Source organism: Castanea sativa, chromosome 2, assembly GCF_040712315.1.
Source record: "Castanea sativa cultivar Marrone di Chiusa Pesio chromosome 2, ASM4071231v1".
Taxonomy (NCBI): Eukaryota; Viridiplantae; Streptophyta; class Magnoliopsida; order Fagales; family Fagaceae; genus Castanea; species Castanea sativa.
This window is the reverse complement of record NC_134014.1, coordinates 29,556,834-29,580,627: the sequence shown is the minus strand read 5'-3', so window position 1 is coordinate 29,580,627 and position 23,794 is coordinate 29,556,834. Positions and strand designations below refer to the sequence as shown.

Here is a 23,794-nt window from a genome sequence, read left to right as displayed (position 1 = left end):
ATAGATGCAACAGTCAATGGTAACTCAATATCTCTATAAGAATAGCAATATTAAAGATGCTAGAACCGCCTCCTTCTGTAGCTGACTCTTATCACATCATTGCATGATGAAGATTAGCTGATTGCTGAGCCAGCTCAACCATCATGGCCTCATCAAAGAACTTGTTAATGCTCACATGTTTGTAACAGTTGAGGAATAGAATCATAGTTCATTGAATATTTATTAGGTTAATTTTCATTTATTTTTCTACCACATAGATGCCATAAAAATGAGATACGTGTTATGCCTAGCATAATAGCAAATTCAATTATCCTTCTCCAGAAAACAAGAAATCGAACAGGAAGTTTTGACAGCATACTCATCTTTGTCTCCTTTGGATGTAAGATGAATTTGAAAGCTATATACACATGAAAATTTAACACATATTCAACCTTACATTCAGAACATTAATGTCACATTCACATACATCAGAAAATCGAATATCTTACTTCATTATCCTCAATGGGGACATTTTGTGAAGACCCTCCAGGTCTAGATATTAAGATTTTGTTTTCAGGGAAGATAACTCCAGCTTCCAGAGAAATTTTATAATTGTTAGGACTCCTTTAGAAAACTTAATTCACTGCAGGATGAGGACATGTTATGACAGGGAGTGTCTAAAATAATGGAAAGAAGAAGTCTCCATTATAAGACCAAGGAAACATAGAACTGGGTAGTAAAAAAGATAATAATAGCCTGCTATCAGAATAGGAGTGGGTAAAATGGGAGAATGCAAAAGGACATTACAGAATCCAAAATTAGAATGGGTAACAGGTGAGAATAGAAAATGAGATAAGAAACCTTGCAAACGGATCAAGGATGCTTTAAAGATAAAAGTAGAGAAATGGTTGGATAAGTTAAGAAGATGAGAGTAGATGAAGCGTTTCAATTTCTTACAGGTACATGCACTTACTGAAGGTCAAAACTTGATTTAGAAAACTTCTATATTCACTACCTTCAGTATAACAAACATGACATGGAACCTCTGATTTCCAGGATAGGAGTATAAAAGATAGACTAATATTAAAGGCATAAAAATGAAGAAATAGAATGCACCAGGAAACAAAGAATTTTACCATGACTTTAAGCCTCCAACAAAAACAACTGTGCTGAGTGCCATGCATCTTTGTCCAGCAGCACCAAAACCAGCAGCAACTAGAGCATTTAAAGTAGCATCCTCATTTGCATCAGGCATGAAAATTGCATTATTTTTTGCCCCCATATTGGACTGAAGATAATAGTTAAAAAAAATAGCGAGTTCAATTCAACTTTAGCTGTTGCATGCATATAAAAGAAACCACTTTACTCATAAGAGGAATGGAATGCCCTCTGCCAAAGTAGAAATGATGCTTACCTGAACACGCTTCCCTTTAGCTGATGCTCTTGCATATATGTGCATACCAGCCTGTTTTATCAATCACACATCACAATTGATCTCACTAAGATAAGCAGCAGACTAATCAAACGGGAAAGACAACAAATAAATGAAAATAAGGAAGAAGAAAGTAGAAATTAGAGAAGTTTTGAAGAGAATGAAAAACTTCAATCTATTTTGATTCAAAAACAAAAAGAAAAAATATCAAGTGATTTCACAAAAACAAATGTATAGGTTACAAACTACCAAATCAGCTAACTATAGGGTAAATAAGAACCGCTCTTGTATGAAAAATGAGCAACTGAGATGGGAGCACGCTTCAGTTTTGATTTTGTTGTGGATGAGCTGGAAGTAAACTAAAAACATATCTACTCCCAAGAACAAGAACCATTTAAAATATTTGAGAGCTACCTCGTGTCTAGACCATAATTCTTTGACCTACTCTAAGAGCCAAATTTTCACGAGCTAACAACTAGGCCAACAACCACGGTGATATCATCAAGCTTTCCACCTGCCCAACAGAAGACTCCGATAAGACATGGCCTCAAGGGAAAAATGATTTGTTTTTCTTTTTAATATTAATTTTAATGGTTGTAGAAAGTAGAAACTACAGTAATGTCGTGCCTGTAAGCGTCATGCCAAGAATTTTCCTCCAAATAGGAACGTCAAAACCCTGCACAAGAGTTATTATCATCATAAACATATACTTGACTAGACGTTTTGTAGAGATGTATTTGTATAAGGTGGTTATATCTGAAAAATGACATTACCTTGGACCTGGCCTCTAATGAATAGGGGGAATCGAAGTTGGAATCCATGGAGTGATTGCTCGCCAGGTTAGCTAATGCCTTTGCTAGCATCAAAAACGATATCAGTTGTAGAGAGAATTATGCTACTAAGATTGAGTTGCTAATAAATCTTCCTAATCCTAGATGTGAATTGTTTCAAGAGAAATATACCAGCTTCAACTACCTCCCTGCATCTGGCTATTGTTGAAACGATTTCATGGTCAAAAACGTTATCAAACAATCCATCGGAGCCCATTACTGTGGTGTCTCCCTCCATCAACTCCACATTGCTTACCTAAATTTGGTGGGGGGTTAGCTTATAAGAATGATGATCATGCGACAATGAATTTCTGAAATGCAATTTAAAGTTCAAAAAACCTTGGTTATTGAGTTGCAAAATAGATTGACTTCAGTCATTAGGCTAACTAAATAGTAGATGTAACACCCATTTATCATAAACAATTGGTTTGTCTATGCACATCATCTAAAATAGTCAACAATTTTGGTTTCATGTAAGGAAAGTAATTTCTTCCCTATTTCATCTTCAATTATTTCAATGGGAACTGTTAGAAGTTAAGCATGAGGGCGTAGTTATCCCATGTAGTACATTGGTTGAAAAATCATCAGGACCCATTTTTGTCTTTCAATATAAAATAAAATTTTACAGGTGTGACTAGTATGAACAAAAACAGAGTTTCATAGTCACTTAATATGTAAATATTAGATATTTGTGTCCTTGTACCATTGCATCAAGGTATGTTTGGCCAACCACCTCAGAGCTCAGCTGATAGGGACAATCAAAATAGTGTTCTTGTGGAGACGTGGAAAAAATTATTTGACCTTTAAGTTGAGTGGTTAAACAACCATGTCATTGAGGATAAAATGATTTTCAATTCAGAAATAGTTCATGACTTGGACTAAAGCTAAAGCATTGGGTTTTACCTTCACGGATAACTCTTAGGCCACAATCCCCAACACTGGCAATCTTTAGAATCCCATTCCTCTCCAGCATGGCAACAATCCTAATTAAGCAAGTGGAAAAACCAAGTTCTTCAGTGTGAACAAGTGTGTTCACTCTCCTCGCACCATTGACAACTATAGGGAGGATACCTTAAACAAATGGTTAACTTACACGGTAGCTGAACCTATGGACGAGGTAGCAGCATGTGCTTTCCTTAATAGAAACTGAGGATCATTGTTTACCTGCTCAATAGGAAACATGCTTCGGGTCTGTCAGATAACAACAGTATATATACAAATCAGAATAGCAGATGACGGGAATTGTTTGTAACTAGTTACATGATGAGGGAGGCAAGCTAAAAGATTTACAATTAACATAAATTAGAACCCCCCCCCTCCTTGGACTTACTGCCTATTTTCATTCTCAGTTTCCTTTGGAGTATTGTTCTTCTCCTGATTCCCTCCACAAGAACCAGTTTCTTCTGGATTGGTGTGTCTCTCCCGGTTGCCTCCAGGAGGACCAAAATGGGGTTTTCTGAAATATTTACCAATGAATGTTTCAGCAACATCTGGATACTTTCCCTTGATGAAGCTATCCAAGCATTTGCGGTAGGATAAGTCTTCTTTACGACCATCAGTTGAGACAACGTAGAAGCACCGGCTTTCTGGAAGCTAGCGTGCCTGCTAACCTACATGTCGAGCTGAACGACCACTTTTCTCATTTCGAGGGAGGTATTAGATATCTGAAATATAAATATAAGTAAATAAATCAGAATACAAAAACTTGTAACAGCACAAGGTTTGACAACTAATTGAAACTCCATACAACAATGAAGAGTTATATATACCTCTAAAATATTCTTCAATTTAGTATCCACCACTTTAAGATCACTGGATGTGTCATGATGCATTGCTGACAAGTCAGGTGTCCTGCATAGTTCATATCTCATTAATCCCATGTAATTGTTCATCCTAATCTCCCAAAAAAAACAAAAAGCAAATTGATGAAGATTACAAAAACAAAATTGAAGTTAACAAAAGACAAATTTCAAAGAGGAGCATAAAAATGTGACCTCAAGAATGCAACACCATGGACCTAAGGCTAAGGTCCAAAAGCTAGAAAGAGAGAGCTAACATCAAAGCCTGAGGACTGCCACTAAATCATGGTCATTAATTACACTTGCCAAGGGTTGGCCCGGTGAAATTGATTAATTTCTTACTATGACCAAAATGCTTTTGAAGTTATAATAAGGATACTAGGTCTTATGGATGCATTATGCCAATAAGGTGATAAATGTGACACCAATTACGGACCACAACTTCGCAACCATATCAATTAAGCAAGAATAATATATCAAATATAGATTATTCTGAAGAATGAATGCCATGCTGATGAAGTGGTCACCCAGACAGTTACCTGGGCAAACACCTAGGCCACCAAGAAGTAAATTATAGGCAAAAATAGGCAACTTGACATCTGTAAAAAAATGTTTTACATTATTTCATACTAGTAAATAGTTTAAATTAGTACTTAAAAAGAAACATTCTATGATATTTAGGGCTGAAGGCAAAGCTTAACACAAGGTTTACAGCCCAAGTTAGTGAATATAACGTGCTCTCCAATTATTTTTTATGGTCGGAAAAAAGTCCAATGTTCCATTTCAATTTATGATTTATTACGGCACAAAAAGCCTAGAACAGAAACAAAGAATATATAATATAAAAAAATAAAAATGTGAGCTGCAAGGCACATGCTCTGGGTTACTATGACACTTTTGGATTTAAGTTGTGACTATAGTAGTACGGGATCAAACAATGCACAAGAGTTTCCACTCTAGAGTAAAGTTGACAAAAATTAAAAAGCTGTCAAACAAAAATAATCCTCTTAGAACATGAACAAGTGGAAAGGCAAAATGAAAAGGAAAAGAGCAGAACATAATGAACAATGGTTAAATCATTAACCTGTAAGTTTTGAACACTACCTTAATGCAAATGGACTTTTCAGTTTTGGTGGAATGATGTCACCAAAAAGGAAGCTTCTTCAGCCATTTTGCATAGAACTATGCGAACAATTTCTCCCAAATACATACCAGAAATTATCTTCTCAAACATCTGAGAGTATCAAACAAATTTTTAAGGAAAAACACAACAGAAGATCATTTGGCAAAGCAAAGCCTAGTGGAACGTTAAATATTCATACAATCACCTGTTCACCTGGGTTCAAACTCTCAGCATCAAGTACATAATCATACTCTGTGAATGGAAGGTCTGTTGACCAAAAGCTACCCCACTCCATGTTGATGACCTGCAGTAGAACATTGGCCGTGTCTTCAGAATTCTTTCTCAATAGTTCTTTTACAATTTTCAATCATATGCATAACTTTTTTCAACCATACTGACTTGAGACAAGAACAGGAAAAGAAGTTAAATATTATTAAAAGAACTAGACAGTTTAACAGTCACTGAGAATCTGCTAACCATCTCTCCAGATTTAGGCAGAAGACCATGCAATTTTGGTATTGCATTTGCACGTTCTACATATGCTGCATTTGTTCCAGTACCTAAGATAACAGCAGCAACAACATCCTTGTTGGAATATCTACCTCCAGCTAATGTCCCAACTGTATCATTCACCTAGTTCCAATAATGTACATTAAAACCATATTGAAAACAAAAATAATTTCAGGAAGTATTCAACACCAGATTGACATAATGAAAAAAGGAATACCAATCCGCTGCACAAGACCATATATGATTTTCATGAAGAATAACCAAAGGGATCACATTAGTGTTTTTATAAAGAAGCCATTGACTTTGACTTACCAGAGCTGACACACGCATATCAAGGCCTTTTCTCTCCATTGCTCGTGTTAATTCTGCCACAACATCTTGGCCAACCTATGCACCCAGCAATTAAAAAAGTCACATAAGGGGACTTGGGCTAAAGAGAAAATACCATACTGTCACATTCGTAAATTAGTTTTGATGTGCCCACAAACTGTACTTACTATTGAACTGGATTGTTTCAGTCAAAAGTATAATATGTTCATGCTTCCAAAAGTCAGATAAACCATGTTCAATTTCTTATGACTATCCTCAAAGTGTTGCTGAAATTACAGCTTGTTTAACAGGAAATATGCCAGATTGGTGGTGGTAGCTACCATTTTCTAGAGAGAAAAGGAAAGCTTTAGATTTGTTTTATGTAAAGGGATGACAAACCAGGAGAAAATATGCCATATGCCATATTCCATGAAGTTGATGATTCAACACTTGCTACCTAACAAGAACAAGATTATGAACAAGAAAGGAGTGGTTGGTCTTGATTTTCACAAAATCTTAAAGGAAATGATTAAAAATGCTCCTTTGAACTGCTCTAAAATTGATAGAGAATATTTATAAAGATGAAATTATATTTGCAATTAACACTTTCTTCCTAAAATGTTAAGGAATATAATTTTGATCAATGACACATACAAGAAAGCTAACCAAAATTGATATTAATGTTAAAGGTGCCAAAGTTTGATTTGCGAAAGGATTCTAGAAACCAACCCGAATACAGGATAAACATAAAAACCAAAAGGTTTGAAAGGAGACACTAATGCATATCTAAAATTTTAAAATCTCAACAAATTTTCCAAATTATGAAATTTTTTCTAAATATAAAAAATTGGCCATTCCCTCACTTCTCCTAGCAATGGACAATGAATTTTGCCAACGAAATTTCTCTCAACAAACAAATTAGAGCAACCATCACTGAAGAAAGTGCAAACCTCTCATGTTATCAAAATCACAATGGTTGAATAAAATATAGAAATTGTTAATTAGAACAACAACATAATATGATGCATCAATGTGATGAAGCCCTAACAAGTTTTCATAGCCACCCCAACTAAATCTTCAGTTGAATCAAGAATAATATGTTGGAAACAATACCTCTGTAACAAACCTCTTTTTCAAGGTTCACCAATTTTGCGTTTTTTAACCCTCGTGTAATGTTTGGGTGGGGGAGGAGGCTGCGGGGCATCATCCTTAGGCTCATCATCGTGCTGCAAAGACATTAGATGCATACAATCAATATTTGGTGTAATGATAAGATAAAATGAACTGCAAAATAGGCCTATACATCGTAATTAATGGTATCGTACCATAGAGCTGCCTTTGTGTCCTATTTTGTGTCCACCTGTCCCACAAGTGGGAGCTCTTCTAGCACGTTGCGGTCTACCTCGTGGAGGTGAGGGCTGATGAGGGGGATGCTCGTCCAGTACATCTGTATTTGGCTGTAGAGTGTCAATCCCAACTGGAGGTCCTAAAGGGTCAGATGAGGATGAGGTAGGTGGGTAATGATGCTCTATGTATAGGCCAGGTGTGGGGCTCATTGTCATGGGTTCAGTACGAGGTGGGTCTATGGGCAAAGTGGGTGCACTGGAGCTGGTGGATGGGTTTGAGGGTGTCTTGGGGTGCATAGGAGGGGTCAACTGAGAATGAATACCGAGATCGAAACTGGGCTGCGAAGGTGGGGTGGGTGAAGGGACCTCGGGCTGAGGAGCTGCATCTACCATGGGTGGAGGGACCTCGGGCTGGAGAGATGCGTGCGGGATGGGTGCAGGTATCTCAGGACTACTTACAACCCGAGCGGTTGTTGCACACTGACCACGGCCCCTAGCTGCACTTGTGCTTCGGCTTACTATAGCAGGCCGACCACGGCCCCTAGCTGCAGTTGTGCTTGGGCTTGCTGTAGCAGGCCCACCACGGCCCCTAGGTGCAGTAGCACGGGTCGGTGTACTTACGGGTGCTGCACTTGTGCTTGGGGTTGTAGTAGCTGCTGATTCAGTCTCATGCCCATTGTTTGCCTCCCCATTTGCTGCAGGACCACCACCAAGCCCAGCCAGATCATTTAGGACGCGTCGGACATGGTTGTGTGCTCGGCTGCCTACAGGAAGCATCTCCAACAGCGCTAAATGGCTTTCAATCTGAAACCGAGAAAGAACCAGTACAATCAGATTTGATACATTTACGTATCAATTGTAGAATGGATAATATAGTACTTATTAATCTACCCAAATACTCAACTAAGATATATCTAATTAGAACACATTACCGATATATCTAATTTTGCGCTGTTGCAGTCGACATACTTTCGAGTGACCGAACGGTACCAGCGGTAATAGTCATGATTGCGAGGCATCTCACCAGTCTGAGGAGGTGCATGACAAAGTCGTTGTTGTCTCATATCCCATGTAAGGATATACGGTCCATGCTCCTCCCTCCAATTCTTTTCCACCTTCCCACGCAAGTCTATTCTATGCAGTCTTTCATCGTACACAACATGGTCGGGCCGCTCTTGCGCCAACCCAAACTGACAAAAGACACGATCTGGGTGGTGCATCTCTCCTATGCAAAAACACACAAGTGGCACCCTTGCCGTCCACGTATCCCTCCCTGCAACACAAAAGTCAGGAAGGTGGCCGAAGTCTGCCTCGTATGGCTGCCACACAATCTACAATAGAAACAAAAAACAATTATCATAACATCAAGGAATGTGAAACAAGGGAGAATACATCGATAAAGGGAAAAACAAAAATTAAAACAGAAGATATGTTAAAGGATGAAGCAATCATATTCTTAAGGAAAATTAACATAACCAAACAGAATTTTGTTTGCCATACTTGGTCCGGCTGCATTCTAACTAATTGCTCGCGATAGTGGATCAAGGCCATACTGGATGGCCTACTCTTCGAGCTTGGCACCCGCACCCATCTACAGTTACGAGCGAATAACATAAGATAAGATAAAACCCATGTTATAGTTACTAAGAAGAGTACATTGCAGAACACACACAATATCAGAAAAATACTTACTTAAATGCAAGTGGAGCATATGGCCATGGGCCATAATTACATCCAGGTGGGGGCTCTATCCTCGGGCACAAGAATGACAACCTTGCCCATGCCCAATACTGGACCAATGTGCACGCCCCACCAATCTGCGATGCCCCTTTCTCGCTTGCCCGACACAACTCTCTGTACAACCAGGCCAAGCAACCACTACCCCAACTATACTGTGGCAGATCATGAAGGTCACGCAGGAACGCCAAGAACATCAAATGCACCCTATCTCCAGACTTGTCCATGAAAAGCTTATCCCCTAGCAACGCTAAAATATAGCACCGGGCATACTGGTGTATCTGCATCTCCGTTGCGTCATGAGGCAGTGGCGCTGCAATGGCGTCAACAAGGCGGCTGATGAGAATTCTTTGCCCCACCAAAGTTTTGTTGTCATTCGCCGAAGTAAAACCAAGCAACTCGATGCACAGATCTCGCCAATCCCCATCCACCACAGCAGTCGGCCCAACCAAGACCTCACCGTCTATAGGAAGTCCGAAAATGACCTTCACATCTTGTAGGGTGATTGACATCTCACCATGTGGAAGATGGAACGTATGTGTCTCCGGCCGCCATCGCTCAACTAGGGCCGATATTAGGCAGTGATCTATCTCTTTGGAAGGGGCCCTAAACAATCCTTCCAGCCTTAGCAACTTGATAATGTCAATTACCCGATTATCTCCCATCTGAATGCTTGCCATCTCCTTAGTGCGACCACGGCACGTAAGTGGGCTCGGGTCCTGCAAAATCCATAAAAATTATAGCGGTTGTTACAACTACAAATACAACTTTGAAAGAACTTGCTAACTAAAAGTCAAAGACAACGTAAAAATTAAAGTGGTTGTTAGAACTAGAGATTTCACCTCGCCATTCCAAATGTCCTCTGATCGATGATATCGTTGTCGCGTCAACAGTGACTCATCAAGTGGACCAGGGTGCAAGATCTGTGGCTCGTCATCAATCCGAGGCTCCATACTGCAAACATTCAGATACTCAACTGTGAGATCATTAATAGTGTGGGGGCAAAGGAATGCTATTCTACATGCAAGGAAAATCTATATTGAAGAGCAACTTATTGGCATTATTTAAAAAAGGATGCTAAAAGAATGGAAAGCAAGAAGAAGTACAGCCTTGATCTTTTATGTTCCTATGTTTACCTATTCATTTGAGTTAAGCTAAGTGGTATTGAGTTTGTACACTAAAGATTCATTGTTGAACACTAATGCAACAGGTTATCATTGGCAGTTTGACCTTTGAATTTGTAGGAATTTCTAACTCTCGAGGAGATTTATATATTCTATGGGGATGTGGATGACTTTTTGTCCCATGGCATAACCAACTACACTAGCTTATTAAACTAGGCAATGTGAATCAGAAAGAAGAAATGAATAGAGGGAAGAGAATTGGATAATGTTATGTTAAAATAGATGAGTCATATTTTTCATTATGCCCTTGATCTAGTTCACTGCGGTATTATTTCCATTGAAAGTAAAATGACAACGTGCAATATTTGGATGTAATAATTTTAGTTGACAAGTTGCAAGTAATGAGAGTGTAACATTTTTTTCCCCTTTCTTTTTGATAAACAGAGAATTCATCACTTTTGAATGATGGTCAAGAAATTTGGACAAATTTGACTCTTAATTTTAGCAAAGCATGTTTAAGCAATATTTCCATTATTAATTTCAAAGTAGATAGCGTAGTCAGAATTTGGGCATCTTCCACTATACAATATTCCAATCAACACACTTTTTTCTTAGTTTGTCAAATTTAGGGCCCTTTGATGTGGTTGGACAGGAAAGATGGAAGAACGAAAAAGGTGCCAATGCACGAAACATTAAATTCCAATTTCAAATTTTAGTAAATTGGACCATGAAGATTTGGAAACCTAGATTTATGTCCTTTCTATGGAGATCTCTCTGGTCTAAAGGAAAAATTATTTGTAAGACGGTCTTAAGGAACAGAAATATGCGGATTTTACAGATGTGTGAGATTTATCAAACTTGAGATAAGCACCCTTGAAAAATCCATTTTTCGCAAAGAAAAGGGTAAACTAAATCCAATTACTCTTGACTAGTTCATCTAAACATTAATATATTTTAGGTAGGTTTCAAATTGAGTGAATCAGTATGACCATTATCTTATTTGAAAAAGAAATGTTATATTCACAATATTTTCACAGCAAATTTTAAAAAACATGTTGTTACTGACTATTATTGGTAGATAAAAAATGTATGAGTAATAGTAGTTTCAAATTAAAACAAATAACAATTTAACACTTAAAAATTTGTTGTGAAAGTGTTATAGTTTATGGATGTAGCAGTTCTTGGTCTAAAAATGAGCTCATTACTAATCCTACTGCAAACAACCCGGCCTGTTATTCTCCTTTTTTCTACAATTTAATCTTCAACTTTCATATGGCAATATCATGATTGAAACATTATATATAGATAAATCTAATTAAAAGGAAGATAACCTTAATCATAGAAGAGAAGTGTAATCCAACGAACTGAAGAAGGAAAATCATAACTAAAACACAACTAAATTGTTGATAACAATCATTTATTACTTTATCTATTTTTGAGATAAACACAAAGCTTAGTTGTTTTTATTTTTTTATTTTTTATTTTGCTTCTTCAATTACCGTTAATCTATAAGTTAAAGTTGAATTAATCAATTTTTGGAGCGCGATGTCTGTTGACTATTAGGTTTAGGGCAAAGAATTTAAAAAAAAAAATTGACTATAGAGTTATTATTAGATTAATAATTTTTAAGTTTATGCAATATGACAATCTAAGTGGCATAAAAATAATATTTTATTATAGTCATTAGCTACTTCAATATTTTTCATCAATTATATAACAAATATGACTACTTTAACATAACACAAAAAGTTAGAAACTGAACTTTTACATTTGAAATATTAGGGAGAAAAAAACATAGTAATTTACCCAATGTACGGCTACTTTAGCATCAATTTCAATAATTATGTAAGGAGTGTCAAATTTATCAACACTTTAGCATCCATTTCAATTATTAGGACATGAGTGCCTAATTGCAAGGCTAAATGTAGGAAAGCTAAGCAAGGGCTGAGCTGTTTCTAGTCAAGGGCCAACTTGTACTTATACGTATAGCAAGGAATAGAAAAAAGCTTCTAAAAATCTTAACTTCGAGTTCTCTGTATTGTGGCTATATTATCTCAGCAAGTTAAACTAATATTGGGTCTTTTTCAAGGATCTAGGATGGGCTCAAAGGCCTCTTTCAACATCATCCTAAATCCAAAACCATGATCCCATCCCATTTTAGGCCCACATGATCCAACAACACTAAAGTTGGATTTATAATTTCCCCATTGGTATTACAAAACTAACAACAACTCACGATGACAAAGGGAGGACATTCTCTCTCTCTCCTAAATACAGCTCAAAAAGATGATTCTTTGGTATGACTCAATAACCAATTTATCCCTAACCGTTGAATCCAGCGTAGACTATATTGACTTTGTCAAATCTAACAGTTGAATTATGTGTTTCACTAGAGCCATACTTCATAAAATTTGTTGAATTGTGTACAGATTTAGACAAATAATTTTCATCATAAATCTCATGTATTGAGAAAAATATTACTCAATATGCTATGAATTTTAGTTTATAATTCAATTTCTTCAAATACTAGAAAAACTTCTGAAGTATTGCCATATTATTTATTCTGCCTCAATTGAGCAAGTCTGAATTTCAGACCTATAAGTAAAGCTGTTAATTTGATATGACAAGCCAAATGCAAGTAGTTGAATAAAAATAGAATGCTTTTTTTATTTTCCTTGCCATAGTTTTATATGTTGCATGTTATTTTTCCTCTCTCTATATTTTTGTTGTACCTCAGCTTTTGTATTGACAATGCCATGAACCTTTATTAACCCTGAGATGATTGGACCTATACAGCTATCTAGCTCTAAAGCTATGCGGCAACCAAGGGATTTGCCAATCCAAGCTTCTACCAGTTATAGGTGCAAAGGTACACTGGTGCTACGTAAATCCAGACAGAGCTGAAAAACTCTTCCATTGTGTCCTCGAAGGCAAGGGTACATCTTCTAGTGGGAATTGTTAAAATGTATGAGTCCTTTATCAAGTCCATGAGCCTAAGCAATGGTGAAAATTTACAGCACTAGCTAATCAAGAAGCTGTTTGACAAACCCCATTTTCCTCTCATGTAAATCATAATTTATGGTGCCATTACATCTAAAGCTACAAAAAATTATCTGAAAATCAAGTCATTGGTTACACAGCTTGATGGGCCTTATTCAAGCTGGGTGCATTTAAATTTTAAGAAGGTAAGGCCTTTTTTCTCAAAGAAAAAGACCTCTATAATACTGAATTAAAACAGGTGTTGTAAATTTTTTTTTTTATATATAAGTAATGATATTTAATTCAGGAAAGAGTACTTCATATACACATATGGTGGACACAAAGTAGCCTAAATAACTGGTGTTGCAATTTTTTATGACAAAAATTGATTTTACAGCAATAGTCAACTATGAGAGCCTATTTTGCTGTCACTATATTGCTCCTGAGTAACTGAAACTAGAAACATATTTTATATACATTGGGTTATAATTTTTTTCTAATAACTAAGAATATTTTCTGAAGAGTTTCTGAATCTTAAATTCAAATCATTACCATGTACTTCAAACATAATGTTTTTGAAGCCTTTCATGTCCTATTACCTTAGTGGATGTGCAATGCCTGAGAAATTACCATTAATCAATGGTCTCATTCTTCCTTAAGTATGGAATAAGGTTGATGCAACTTAACGAAATTTTCAGTTGATCGTATACCAAGAGCTTGAATATTTCAACTATGCAAAAATTTGTCTCAATGTGGATATCAATGCCACAGCTTTGTTTTGCATACAATTTATGGTTCCCTAAAGAATGCTAGGTGAAGCTTTTGATTATAACTTTCTCATAATTAGTGCCAGGTATCATATACTTGTGCAAACAGTTGGTACTTGCTGTAGTTTAGCAGAAATTCAGAAAGAAAGAGGGGCAAAAGGGGGTGACACGTAGTTTTGTACAATTACATCAGGAAAATGCATCAAAGTTGTCGCAACCTTTGCACCAAAAGACGCAGCCATGCATTGAAGGTTGGCTTCAACTCATGACTTCTAGAACTAGAATAGACACTTATGGCATAATCAAATAATCTAGTTGATATTTCACTCAGCTTATTGCTGTAATGAGGCTGTAGCATAAGTTGTCCTACATTCTCAATTCACAGATAAATATAAATATAAACTACATTCTCAACCAAATGTAACTCCAACCAATGAAAGACTCTTGATCCCATACCAGTTTGAACAATGCCAAAAAGTATCATCATTTAAATAAATCTCAACATTAACACAATAAGCATATAACAATCGATAGCATTGTCAATTTTCAATGTCAGACATCAAAGCATATGAACCAAACTATAAATTCAAGAGGGAACTAATTAGAAAAAGGCTATACCTTCGAAAATCGCAGACCCAAATAAATTTATGAGCAAATTAGTTACAAAACCTGCAACGAATAATAAGAATTCAGAATTCCTAACTAAATCCCCCATCTTTCAAAGATACACAAACATAGAAGAAGAAAAATTAACTCATATCGGAATGACGCAAAATCCATATTGGATGGTGGCTCATCAATGTGAATAATGAATATTGCCTACCAAGCCAAGGGTTTTGCCTTTTCCACTATATTCAATGTAGGTGCCTCAATACCTCCAACATTCCATTAAGCAATTAATATTTCTTTGAAGTTTAAAATAAAAGTGGCAATGATTTTATTTATTTATTTATTTAATTTATGCGTAACATTCCTAATCAGTAATCATATGGAGGAAATTCCAAAAAAGTAAGAGAGAAGACATCAACTGCCCAAATGGAGGGCTAAGCTGAAAAGAAAACAACAGCAAAAAAACTAGTTGTAATGATTTGCTTTTGAAACATTGAGATATCTAAATAAAAAATAAATAAAAAAACTCTCTCCGACCACTCTCATTCCAAATTTCCAATTATTAGTATTATTTTATTCTATAACAACACTCTCCGACGACTAAACAGAAACTCTCATTCCAAAGGAAGCACTCGACCCATTATAAACAAGACCCAAATCAGAAAAACAACACTAAACTAAAAATCCTTTCTTTCCTGATTTGTACTGGGTCTCCACTCTCCAACTCAATCAAAATTTGAAAAAGCAAAAAAGAAACTAAAACAAAAGCAAAAGCTTGGGGTTGCAAAAGCAAACAATGGCGGCTTACCCGGGAATGAGCATGGGAGAGGCACACAGAAATAATAATAATAAGTAATGCTTGATTAGGCTTGATGAAAAATATAAACAACAGTTTTAATGCAACGGTGTATATCAAACTTTCAACGATCAAACTTTCTTAGCATTCAAGAGGGAAAATTTGAAAAGGATTTATCTTGGTACAAATACTGTGGAACAAACCGAATCGGAGAGAAAGACTGAATCTTGAAGGGACTGGTGTGAGAATAGAATGAGGAGAGTATCCGTTAGAGTGAGAATCAAAGAGAGAGAGAGAGTCGAGTGAGAGTAACTGAGTGGGAGTGAGGAGAGAGCTCTAGACAGGCGAGATTTTAGGTTTTAAGTGGTCAACAACGTGTTTCTGAAAGGCGGGTTTAAAAACGATGATTAGATATTGAGTTTTAGAAACTTGATTTTGTAAACATAATCGAGTACTAAAAACTCGATTTTTAGTTTAATCTCGAGTTTTAGAAACTCGATTTTGTAAGAATCCACATGGAAAAATTTGTCCACGTCAGTAAATGAAAAACCCCATAATCGAGTACTAAAAACTCGATTTTTAGTTTAATCTCGAGTTTTAGAAACTCGAGTTGTTAGTTTCCCATTTTCTTTCAAAACCAGCCAAATAACGAAATCTTTAGCACAGTATCGTTATTTGGAAAGGGTGTTACTTGTACTTGTACATATTCAGGAGATAAAATTTTTTAAATAACTATAAAAACCAAACTATATTATTAGTTAGCTAAGGTTTGAAACTAATTTGGTATATAACAAATCGAGTCCAAAGGACTCGATTTTCGAATGCTAAATCGACTGCTTTGAAGTCGATTTCAACATCGTTGGTAGCTGATGTGGAAAGGTGGTCCACGTAGACATAGAACTCGAGTCCATTGGACTCGAGTTCTGTCAAATAGAAATCGAGTCCTGAGGACTCGATTTCATTTTGTTCATCATCTTCTCCCTTGGTTCTTTTTTTTTTTTTTCTCCATTTTAGGTCCCGTTCTCTTCTTCCCTTCTTTCTCCATTTCAGGTCTTGTTCACATCTTCTTCCCTTCTGCCAAGCCTCCAAAAATCCCAAACCCATTTTTCTCAAAATCCCAAACCCATATCTCAAAATCCAAACCCATTTATGAAAATCCCAAACCCAAAACCCATGAACAAAACCAAATACAAAATCCAAAACAAATCAAACAAATCAACGCGTTCTTCTCCTCCACTGGAGCGGCGGCGGCAGCGAGAAACCCAATAATCACGATTTCGTACCGGAGCGCATTGGTTTATCTCTTGATTTGTTTTCTGTTTTTTCTGGGTTCGCCTGTCTCGGATGGAATATCTGTTGTGGTTTTGTGTTTTCTGGGTCTGTTAGTGTTTTCTGGGTCTGTTAGTGTTTTCTGGGTTGATTAACTGGGTTTTTTTTTTTTCTTTTCTGGTTGGTCTGCTTTTCTGCGTGGGTCTGTGTTGAGTTTTCTTTTCTGGGTTGCTGTAGAGTTTTCTGCGTGGGTCTGTGTTGAATTTTTTGGTTTCTGGGTTGCTGTAGAGTTTTTTGCGTGGGTCTGTGTTGAATTTTCTAGTTTCTGGGTTACTGCGAATTTTCTGGTTTTTGGGTTGCTGCATTTTTTCGGGTTTCTGGGTTGCTGCACATTTTCTGGTTTCGTTGCTGCATTTTCTGGTTTCTGCATTTTTTGCATTTTCTGGTTGGGGAACTCGAGTCTTAGAGACTCGAGTTCCACGTGGATTTTTTTTGCCCACGTCAGCTACGCACCTAATAAAAATTTGAGTCTTTAAAACTCGATTTGCTACAGTATAATCGAGTCCCATAGACTCAAATTGTTAAATACCTAAATAGTTTGATAACGTTGCTAATTAATAAAATAGTTTAGATTTTATAGTTATTTAAAAAAAAAATCCCTATTCAGGAGGAGTGTCCGACTTGTCGGGTAGTCCTTCCTCAGGGGGGAATGTGCAGATTAGGCATGTGGATGCATGAATATAGTAAGTTAGGCATAGTTTGAAACTATGTAGGAAAATAGCAACTCGAGTTTTTGAAACTCGAGATTTACATAATAAATCGAGTTTCAAAAACTCGCTTTATGCTCGCTTTGGGCTTGCTGAGGTGGAGAAAATGCCACCTGGATCTCGAGTTTTATAAACTCGAGTTTTAAGTCTACCTAAACTCGAGTTTATAAAACTCGAGTTTAACTATATCTTATTATAAATTATGTAGTTTATACGCATATAACTCGAGTCTTAGAGACTCGAGTTTCATGCAGTAACTCGAGTCTTATAGACTCGATTTCCTCTGGGCATGTTTATTTAAAACTCAGCCCGTGGCATTTAACTCTCTCACATTCTCCACTCTCACTGCTCAACACACAGAGAAAACCTAAAATCTCAGCCTCACTAACTCTCTCACTCACTCACCCTCACTAACTCACTCACCCATAACTCTCTCACACCACTCACTCTCACAAAACCACATTCTCCACTCTCACTGCTCTTCCCTCTCAGCAAATTCATATCTAAGGTAAGGGTTTGCATAATTTGATTGTCATTATAGTTGGGTATGTTGTCTATGGGTGTGGGTTAAAGAGTTTTACCATTTATTTTGTAGATAGTTAACATAACTTAGTTAATTTATCAATATTGTGAATTATAGAACTTTGTTTTGTTAGTGTTAATTTTTTGAGTATTTATTTGTATAGTTTTTGTTATCAAAATTTTATTCATCATTTTATTTTGATCATGATCTTACAAATTTCTTTGACTTTATTTATCATTAGTTTGGGTATGAAATGGATAGTGAATGAATGTAATGAATGGGAATGAGTATGTAATTATCAAAATTTTATTCATCATTTCTAGGTTTTTTTTTTTATCATGATTTTACAAATTTCTTTGACTTTATTTATCATTGGTTTGGGTATGAAATGGGTAGTGAATGAATGTAATGAATGGGAATGGGTATGTAATTATCAAAATTTTATTCATCATTTCTAGGCTTTTATTTTTATCATGATCTTTCAAGTTTTTTTGACTTTATTTATCATTGGTTTGGGTATGAAATGGGTAGTGAATGAATGTAGTGAATGGGTATGTAATCATGCTCCTCTACCCACCTAGTTCTTTCAGAACCCTTTTAGGCATTATAGGTCACCACACAATGGAGTAATAGATAATTCCGTCTCTCCATCCACTAGGATTAGAAGGTTTACGTCTTGGCCTTTAGATATTAATAGGCACTCTATAACCTGGCTTGAATATGTTCATTGGTAAGATTGCATTACTTTTTTCCCTCACTTTACGACTATGTGATTTAACTAACATAGGACTTGACTTGAACAGGTTCACAATGCCTAATATTGTTATAATCATATACCATGGTGGTCCGCTTAAGAATCCCAATGCGAACAAGGGATTGCCATTTGAGGGGCCGGGTATGAGAACTTATTATGCCGAAGTTGATCGTAGGTTGAAAACCCTTGATGAATTGAAGATATTTGTCATGGAAGAGTTGGGTAAGAATCCTGATGCGTACAACATGCAAATTACTTATCGTATGCCAAATGAAATCATGAAGCACCGGATTAATTACAAGTATATGCTGATAGAAAAAGACAAACATGTGAAGATCATGTTTGACAAGTTGGAGAGTATAGCTGAAGTAAGTAACATTGAGTTGTACATACAGTTGGAGCCGCGTGCAGGATGGCAAGAGGATATCCAACAAACAACTAGAAGCTTACAAGTTGCGCTTCCGGATGCTCAATATGAGTATTCTACACATGTAGAGGATGATGATGTTCATGCCGATGGAGATGATGATGATGATGACGACGACGACTATGTTGATGAGACTACTGCCGTTAACAATGATGATGACGATGATGATGACGACGACGACTATGTTGATGAGACTACTGTCGTTAACAATGATGATGACGATGACGATGATGATGATGATGATGATGATGACGACTATGTTGATGAGAATCTTGCCATTAACGGTGAAGATTTTGCCGATAAAGATGACTATGAAGACATGATTGAGAGAGGGGACTTTCGGGACTTTGGGGACTTTGAGAGGGACATTGATGACGATGAGACATTGGACGGCGGTGAACCTAATGCAGACAATGTTATTAGTGTCCAAAACATTACAAACACAATCCCTGCCTACGCACCTCCTGCGTTGTCATTCTCTGCAAATACTTGGGAAAATATGGTTGATCCTTCGCATATTGAGATGCCATTTGTGTCTACTTGGAGAGAGGGGATGAATTTGTGCAAAGGGTTGACTTTTGCGAGTAAAGTGGAGGTGAAGCGCGTATTAACAATTTGTGCCCTCAAGGAAAACAAAAACTTTAAGATCACTAGGTCGACGAGGAAAAATTTTTGTGCGAAATGCGTGCATGAGTCGTGCAAGTGGTATGTCTACGCAGTTATGAAGCCCGAGCTCCAAAATCTATGGATGGTCACCGTGTATGTGGGTCCTCACACGTGTATACCGACCGGGGTGCGAAATGATGGTAGAATGATGAGTTGTAATTTTATTGCAGCAGAAATCCATAACAAGTTACTTCGAGGATCACACCACTCAAATTAAGCATCTCGCATCTCCGATAGAGGCGAAATATAATGGCCATAAGCCTTCTTACTACAAGGTATGGGATGCGAAACAAAAGGCGATTGCGCTTATGTTTGGAGATTGGGAAGAATCTTACCAAAGGCTGCAAAAGTTGCTAATGGCGTATATTGATCGTGACCCGACTACCCGGTTTGCTATCGTGTCACACCCACCGATGAAGATCACACCGTATTGTTGCATTATGTGTTTTGGTCTTTCGGTCCATGCATATCGGGATTCAAATACTGCAAGCCGGTTATCGGCATTGATGGGACCCATTTGTATGGTAAATATCGTGAAAGTTGTTGGTCGCAATGGCAACCGATGCTAACAACAAGGTATTCCCTCTCGCCTTTGCCGTTGTGGATTGTGAGTCGGGGTCCGGTTGGAGGTGGTTTTTACGATGCCTCGTAGAAACGATTGGCCACCTGATACCTGACGACGGCATTTGCATAATTTCTGACCGACATCTCGGTATCAAAAACGCCATTGCAAACTGGCCTAGAAGGGATGATGGAAAAGCAAAGGTATTTCATAGATATTGTCTTCGACATGTTGCTAGCAACTTCAACACCCATTTTCAGAACTCAACTCTAAAGTCAGCGGCGTTGAAAGCGGGATATGCTAGTCAGGTAGTTAAATTTGCTACCATAATGGACTCCATTAAGCAGGTGGAAATTGAGGCCATTAGGAAGAAGAAGAAGAAGGTGACGGGGAGGGATGGTAAGGAAAAGAATCAAGATTATCTTCCATACACATACCTAATGAGCGAGGATGTGGACATGTGGACCCAGTCATACGATGGTGGGAGACGTTTTGGAGCAATGACAACCAATATATCAGAGTGTTTCAATGGTGTGCTGAAAGGTGCACGGGGCCTTCCTATTGCCGCGTTGGTTGAGTTCACTTGGAGCAAACTTGTTCAATATTTCCACGACCGGCGCAAAGAATACCATTATGAGTTGTCAGAGGGTAAGAAATGGAGTGAATATGCCTTATCCACGTGGGATGGAAATAAGCGTAAATCTGAGAAACACTATCTCAAGCCATTTAGCAATGAAGTGCTGATATTTCAAGTAGTTACCCAACTCAACGTGTCTAGCGCAGAGGGGGAAACCACGATTACGAAGTTCGGTTACGGGAAAAAACATGCAGTTGTGGGAAATGGCAAAATATAGGGATCCCGTGTTCACATGCAATTAGAGTATGTGACTATTTACATATTGATTCGACCACGTATATTCACCCATGTTATGGTTTGAACCATGCCCTTAACACTTATGAGCATGCATTTGTGGTTCCTAAGTCACAGTCATTATGGAGGGATCCCATAGGGCCAAAGTGGTTGCCTAATCCGACATTGTTGCGGGCCAAAGGTCGACCGGTGAAGTCACGAATAAGAAATGAGATGGATGGAGTGAGGAATAAGGATCAAGAACCGGGATGGCGGAGGGAGGACGCAGATTTGATAGAGAGTCAACCGAAGCAGACATGTGGACTGTGTCAAGCTTCCGGGCATAACCGCAGAAAATGTCCGCAATCCCGCGGTGCTTCCACAAGCGGCCATGTTCCACACTAGGTAGGTTGGCAAAAATTTATGCATCGGTTAAATAATTGTTGTTCATTCGATGTTTACCTAATGTTTACTATCTTGTCTCCTAACGTAAATACTCTACGTTTTTCAAGCATCCTTCCATGGACGACGTTGTATTGGCTCTATGTGAACTTTTTGATTGTTGTTGAATGTACTTGTAATTCTCTATCCAATGTACCTCTATGAAGATTGTGATTTGAGTAGTATGGTTAGAATTGCAAATTAAGCGTGGTTGGACATGTTTAGAATGGTGATATATTGAGAATGACTTTTGTTGTGATTTGAGTGCATTTACATTGTAAAATGATGCCTGAAACAGAGCATTTTCTGGGAAAAAAAAAATTGCCCAGTAAAAATCGAGTTTTACACACTCGAGTTCCTTGGGAAAAAAAAATTTGCCCAGTGAAAATCGAGTTTTAGAAACTCGAGTTCCACTGGGGAAATTTTTTTGAAACAGGGCATGCCTCTCTGCCTCTCTGCCTGAAACAGCATGCCGTTGGGGAAAAAAATTTGCCCAAGAAAATCGAGTTTTAGAAACTCGAGTTCCACTGGGCAAATTTTTTTCCCCAACAAGATGCTCGTTTCGTGCGTAAAGGCGTGAGGCATGCCCTGTTTCAAAAAATTTGCCCAGTGGAACTCGAGTCTCTAAAACTCGAGTTCCTTTGGTTACGACCTCCCTTAATACTGGAGTTATAATGGAAAATAAAATCGGTCCATTTGGTCTAATTTGGTCTGATTTGGTCTAATTTGGTCTGATTAATCTATTTTGGTCTAATTTGGTCTTACTTAGTCTGATTTGGTCTTATTTGGTCTTATTTGGTCTTATTTGGTCTAATTTGGTCTTACTTGGTCTGATTTGGTCTGATTTGGTCTGATTTGGTCTTATTTGGTCTGATTTGGTCTGATTTGGTCTGATTTGGATATTTTGGTCTAATTATTTGGGGGTCAGCTGTCCACCATTGCTACACTGATATTCATAGTGCTACATGTGCTGCTCAATAGCTCGGCACTGTTGAACCCTATCTAGTCATATCATTCACACTCACGTCAATACACAGATCTGCATCATTTTGCAATGCAATGCAATGCACTGTATTTTAGTGGACTATATTTAAGTTCAATCAAGACATCCTCTGCTTTAGCCAAGAGAGAGAAAGAGTCTCTATGATTGAATTCAGGAAAATAATTTCAATACAAGAGGTCTGTAATGCAAAGAAGCTTGCGTGTAAATTGCACACTTCCCTCGGTCCTCGTAGCAACCAGCTACCCCCACGTAAATAAGAAAAAAACAATGTCCATATTTGCATTGTCATTAAGTTTAGATTAGACCATTGAAAGGATTTACAATCTTCACTATTTTAATCGATTAATGATCGTGACATGTGACTTCGAGGTAAGCAAAATATCACTTAATGGACCATTCTAAGCATTATCATGTGTTTCATGATGACTTACCTCTATAGCTAGGAGCTATTGGGATGCTTCTATGTTTTGGTTTCATTTTTCTCGTTACAAATTTGGTTTATGATCATATTGGTTTATTATTATTTTTTAAATGTCTAAAATTAAACAGGGTTCAGGCCTTGATCTTGTCACCAACAAGAGAATTGGCATCTCGCATAGAGAAGGTGATATTGGCAATGGGTAATTTCATAAGTATTAAAGTACATGCATGCATTGGACGCAAGAGTGTGGGTGATGATATCGAAAGCTAGAATTAGGCCATCGTGGTGTCCGGAACTCCGTGCAGTTTGTGACATGATCAAAAGGAGAACACCGAAAACTACACACATCAAATTGTTAATTGTTGTAAGTTTATGTTTTGTGATCCCTAACCTTACTCTTTTAACTCTCCTCTCTCTCGGATGTGCAAAATGCCTATGAATGTTGCCGATCTAATATAAGTTTTGCTGGCCGTCTTGTGTGTTGATGCATCACGGTTGTGCGGTTTAGACCATAATTTTCACCAAGCACTTATAATTCTTGCAAACACTAATACAAGTACACCTTTTCATAACATACCAACAACGAACAAGGGGAAAAAATGAGCAAGTAGACATCAACAACAACAACAACAACAACACTAATACAAGTAGGTTCACAAAACGTGTAGACATCAACAACAACGTTGAATGTTCGTAGGTAGAAATTTTTGGAAGTCATCATTGCTTGAATCCGAGAAGTCCGAAATGTCACTTTCATCATCTAACGCAGTA

General features: G+C 37.4%; 2 protein-coding genes, 2 long non-coding RNA genes and 1 pseudogene across 4 annotated transcripts in view; 1 reads left to right on the top strand and 4 right to left on the bottom strand.

Moving 5' to 3' along the window:
- Positions 1–2,047: 2,047 nt before the first annotated feature.
- LOC142625866 (uncharacterized) lies at positions 2,048–2,498 on the bottom strand. The gene is made up of 3 exons (XR_012842417.1): positions 2,374–2,498; positions 2,185–2,267; positions 2,048–2,087 (listed from the first exon to the last, which is right to left on the bottom strand). It is a non-coding gene; the product is annotated as an uncharacterized LOC142625866 (long non-coding RNA).
- A 443-nt stretch (positions 2,499–2,941) lies between these two features.
- Positions 2,942–3,453, bottom strand: LOC142625865 (uncharacterized). Its single transcript, XR_012842416.1, has 3 exons — positions 3,335–3,453; positions 3,145–3,224; positions 2,942–3,042 (listed from the first exon to the last, which is right to left on the bottom strand). It is a non-coding gene; the product is annotated as an uncharacterized LOC142625865 (long non-coding RNA).
- Positions 3,454–3,567: 114 nt separating this feature from the next.
- Positions 3,568–6,399, bottom strand: LOC142625173 (hexokinase-2-like; annotated as a pseudogene).
- A 1,843-nt stretch (positions 6,400–8,242) lies between these two features.
- Positions 8,243–10,209, bottom strand: LOC142625172 (serine/threonine-protein phosphatase 7 long form homolog). The gene is made up of 6 exons (XM_075798868.1): positions 10,202–10,209; positions 9,908–10,082; positions 9,716–9,784; positions 9,021–9,550; positions 8,829–8,919; positions 8,243–8,659 (listed from the first exon to the last, which is right to left on the bottom strand). Exons 1-6 carry the CDS (start codon positions 10,207–10,209, stop codon positions 8,243–8,245), a joined length of 1,290 nt encoding a protein of 429 aa, XP_075654983.1.
- A 7,060-nt stretch (positions 10,210–17,269) lies between these two features.
- Positions 17,270–23,794, top strand: part of LOC142624433 (DNA topoisomerase 3-beta) — a 74,770-nt gene continuing 68,245 nt past the window's right edge. Inside the window, exon 1 of the mRNA XM_075797997.1 lies at positions 17,270–17,320. The gene's annotated coding sequence lies outside the window, so the exon portion shown is untranslated. The remainder of the gene's footprint in view (positions 17,321–23,794) is intronic.

What these genes read in the sequence shown, in the direction of transcription:
- LOC142625172 (XM_075798868.1), bottom strand. An exon ending in AGGACATTTGGAATGGCGAG is followed by an intron (nt 9,785 to 9,907) that starts GTGAAATCTCTA and finishes TGGATTTTGCAG; the next exon opens with GACCCGAGCCCACTTACGTG. An exon ending in TTAGAATGCAGCCGGACCAA is followed by an intron (nt 8,660 to 8,828) that starts GTATGGCAAACA and finishes TTTCTATTGTAG; the next exon opens with ATTGTGTGGCAGCCATACGA.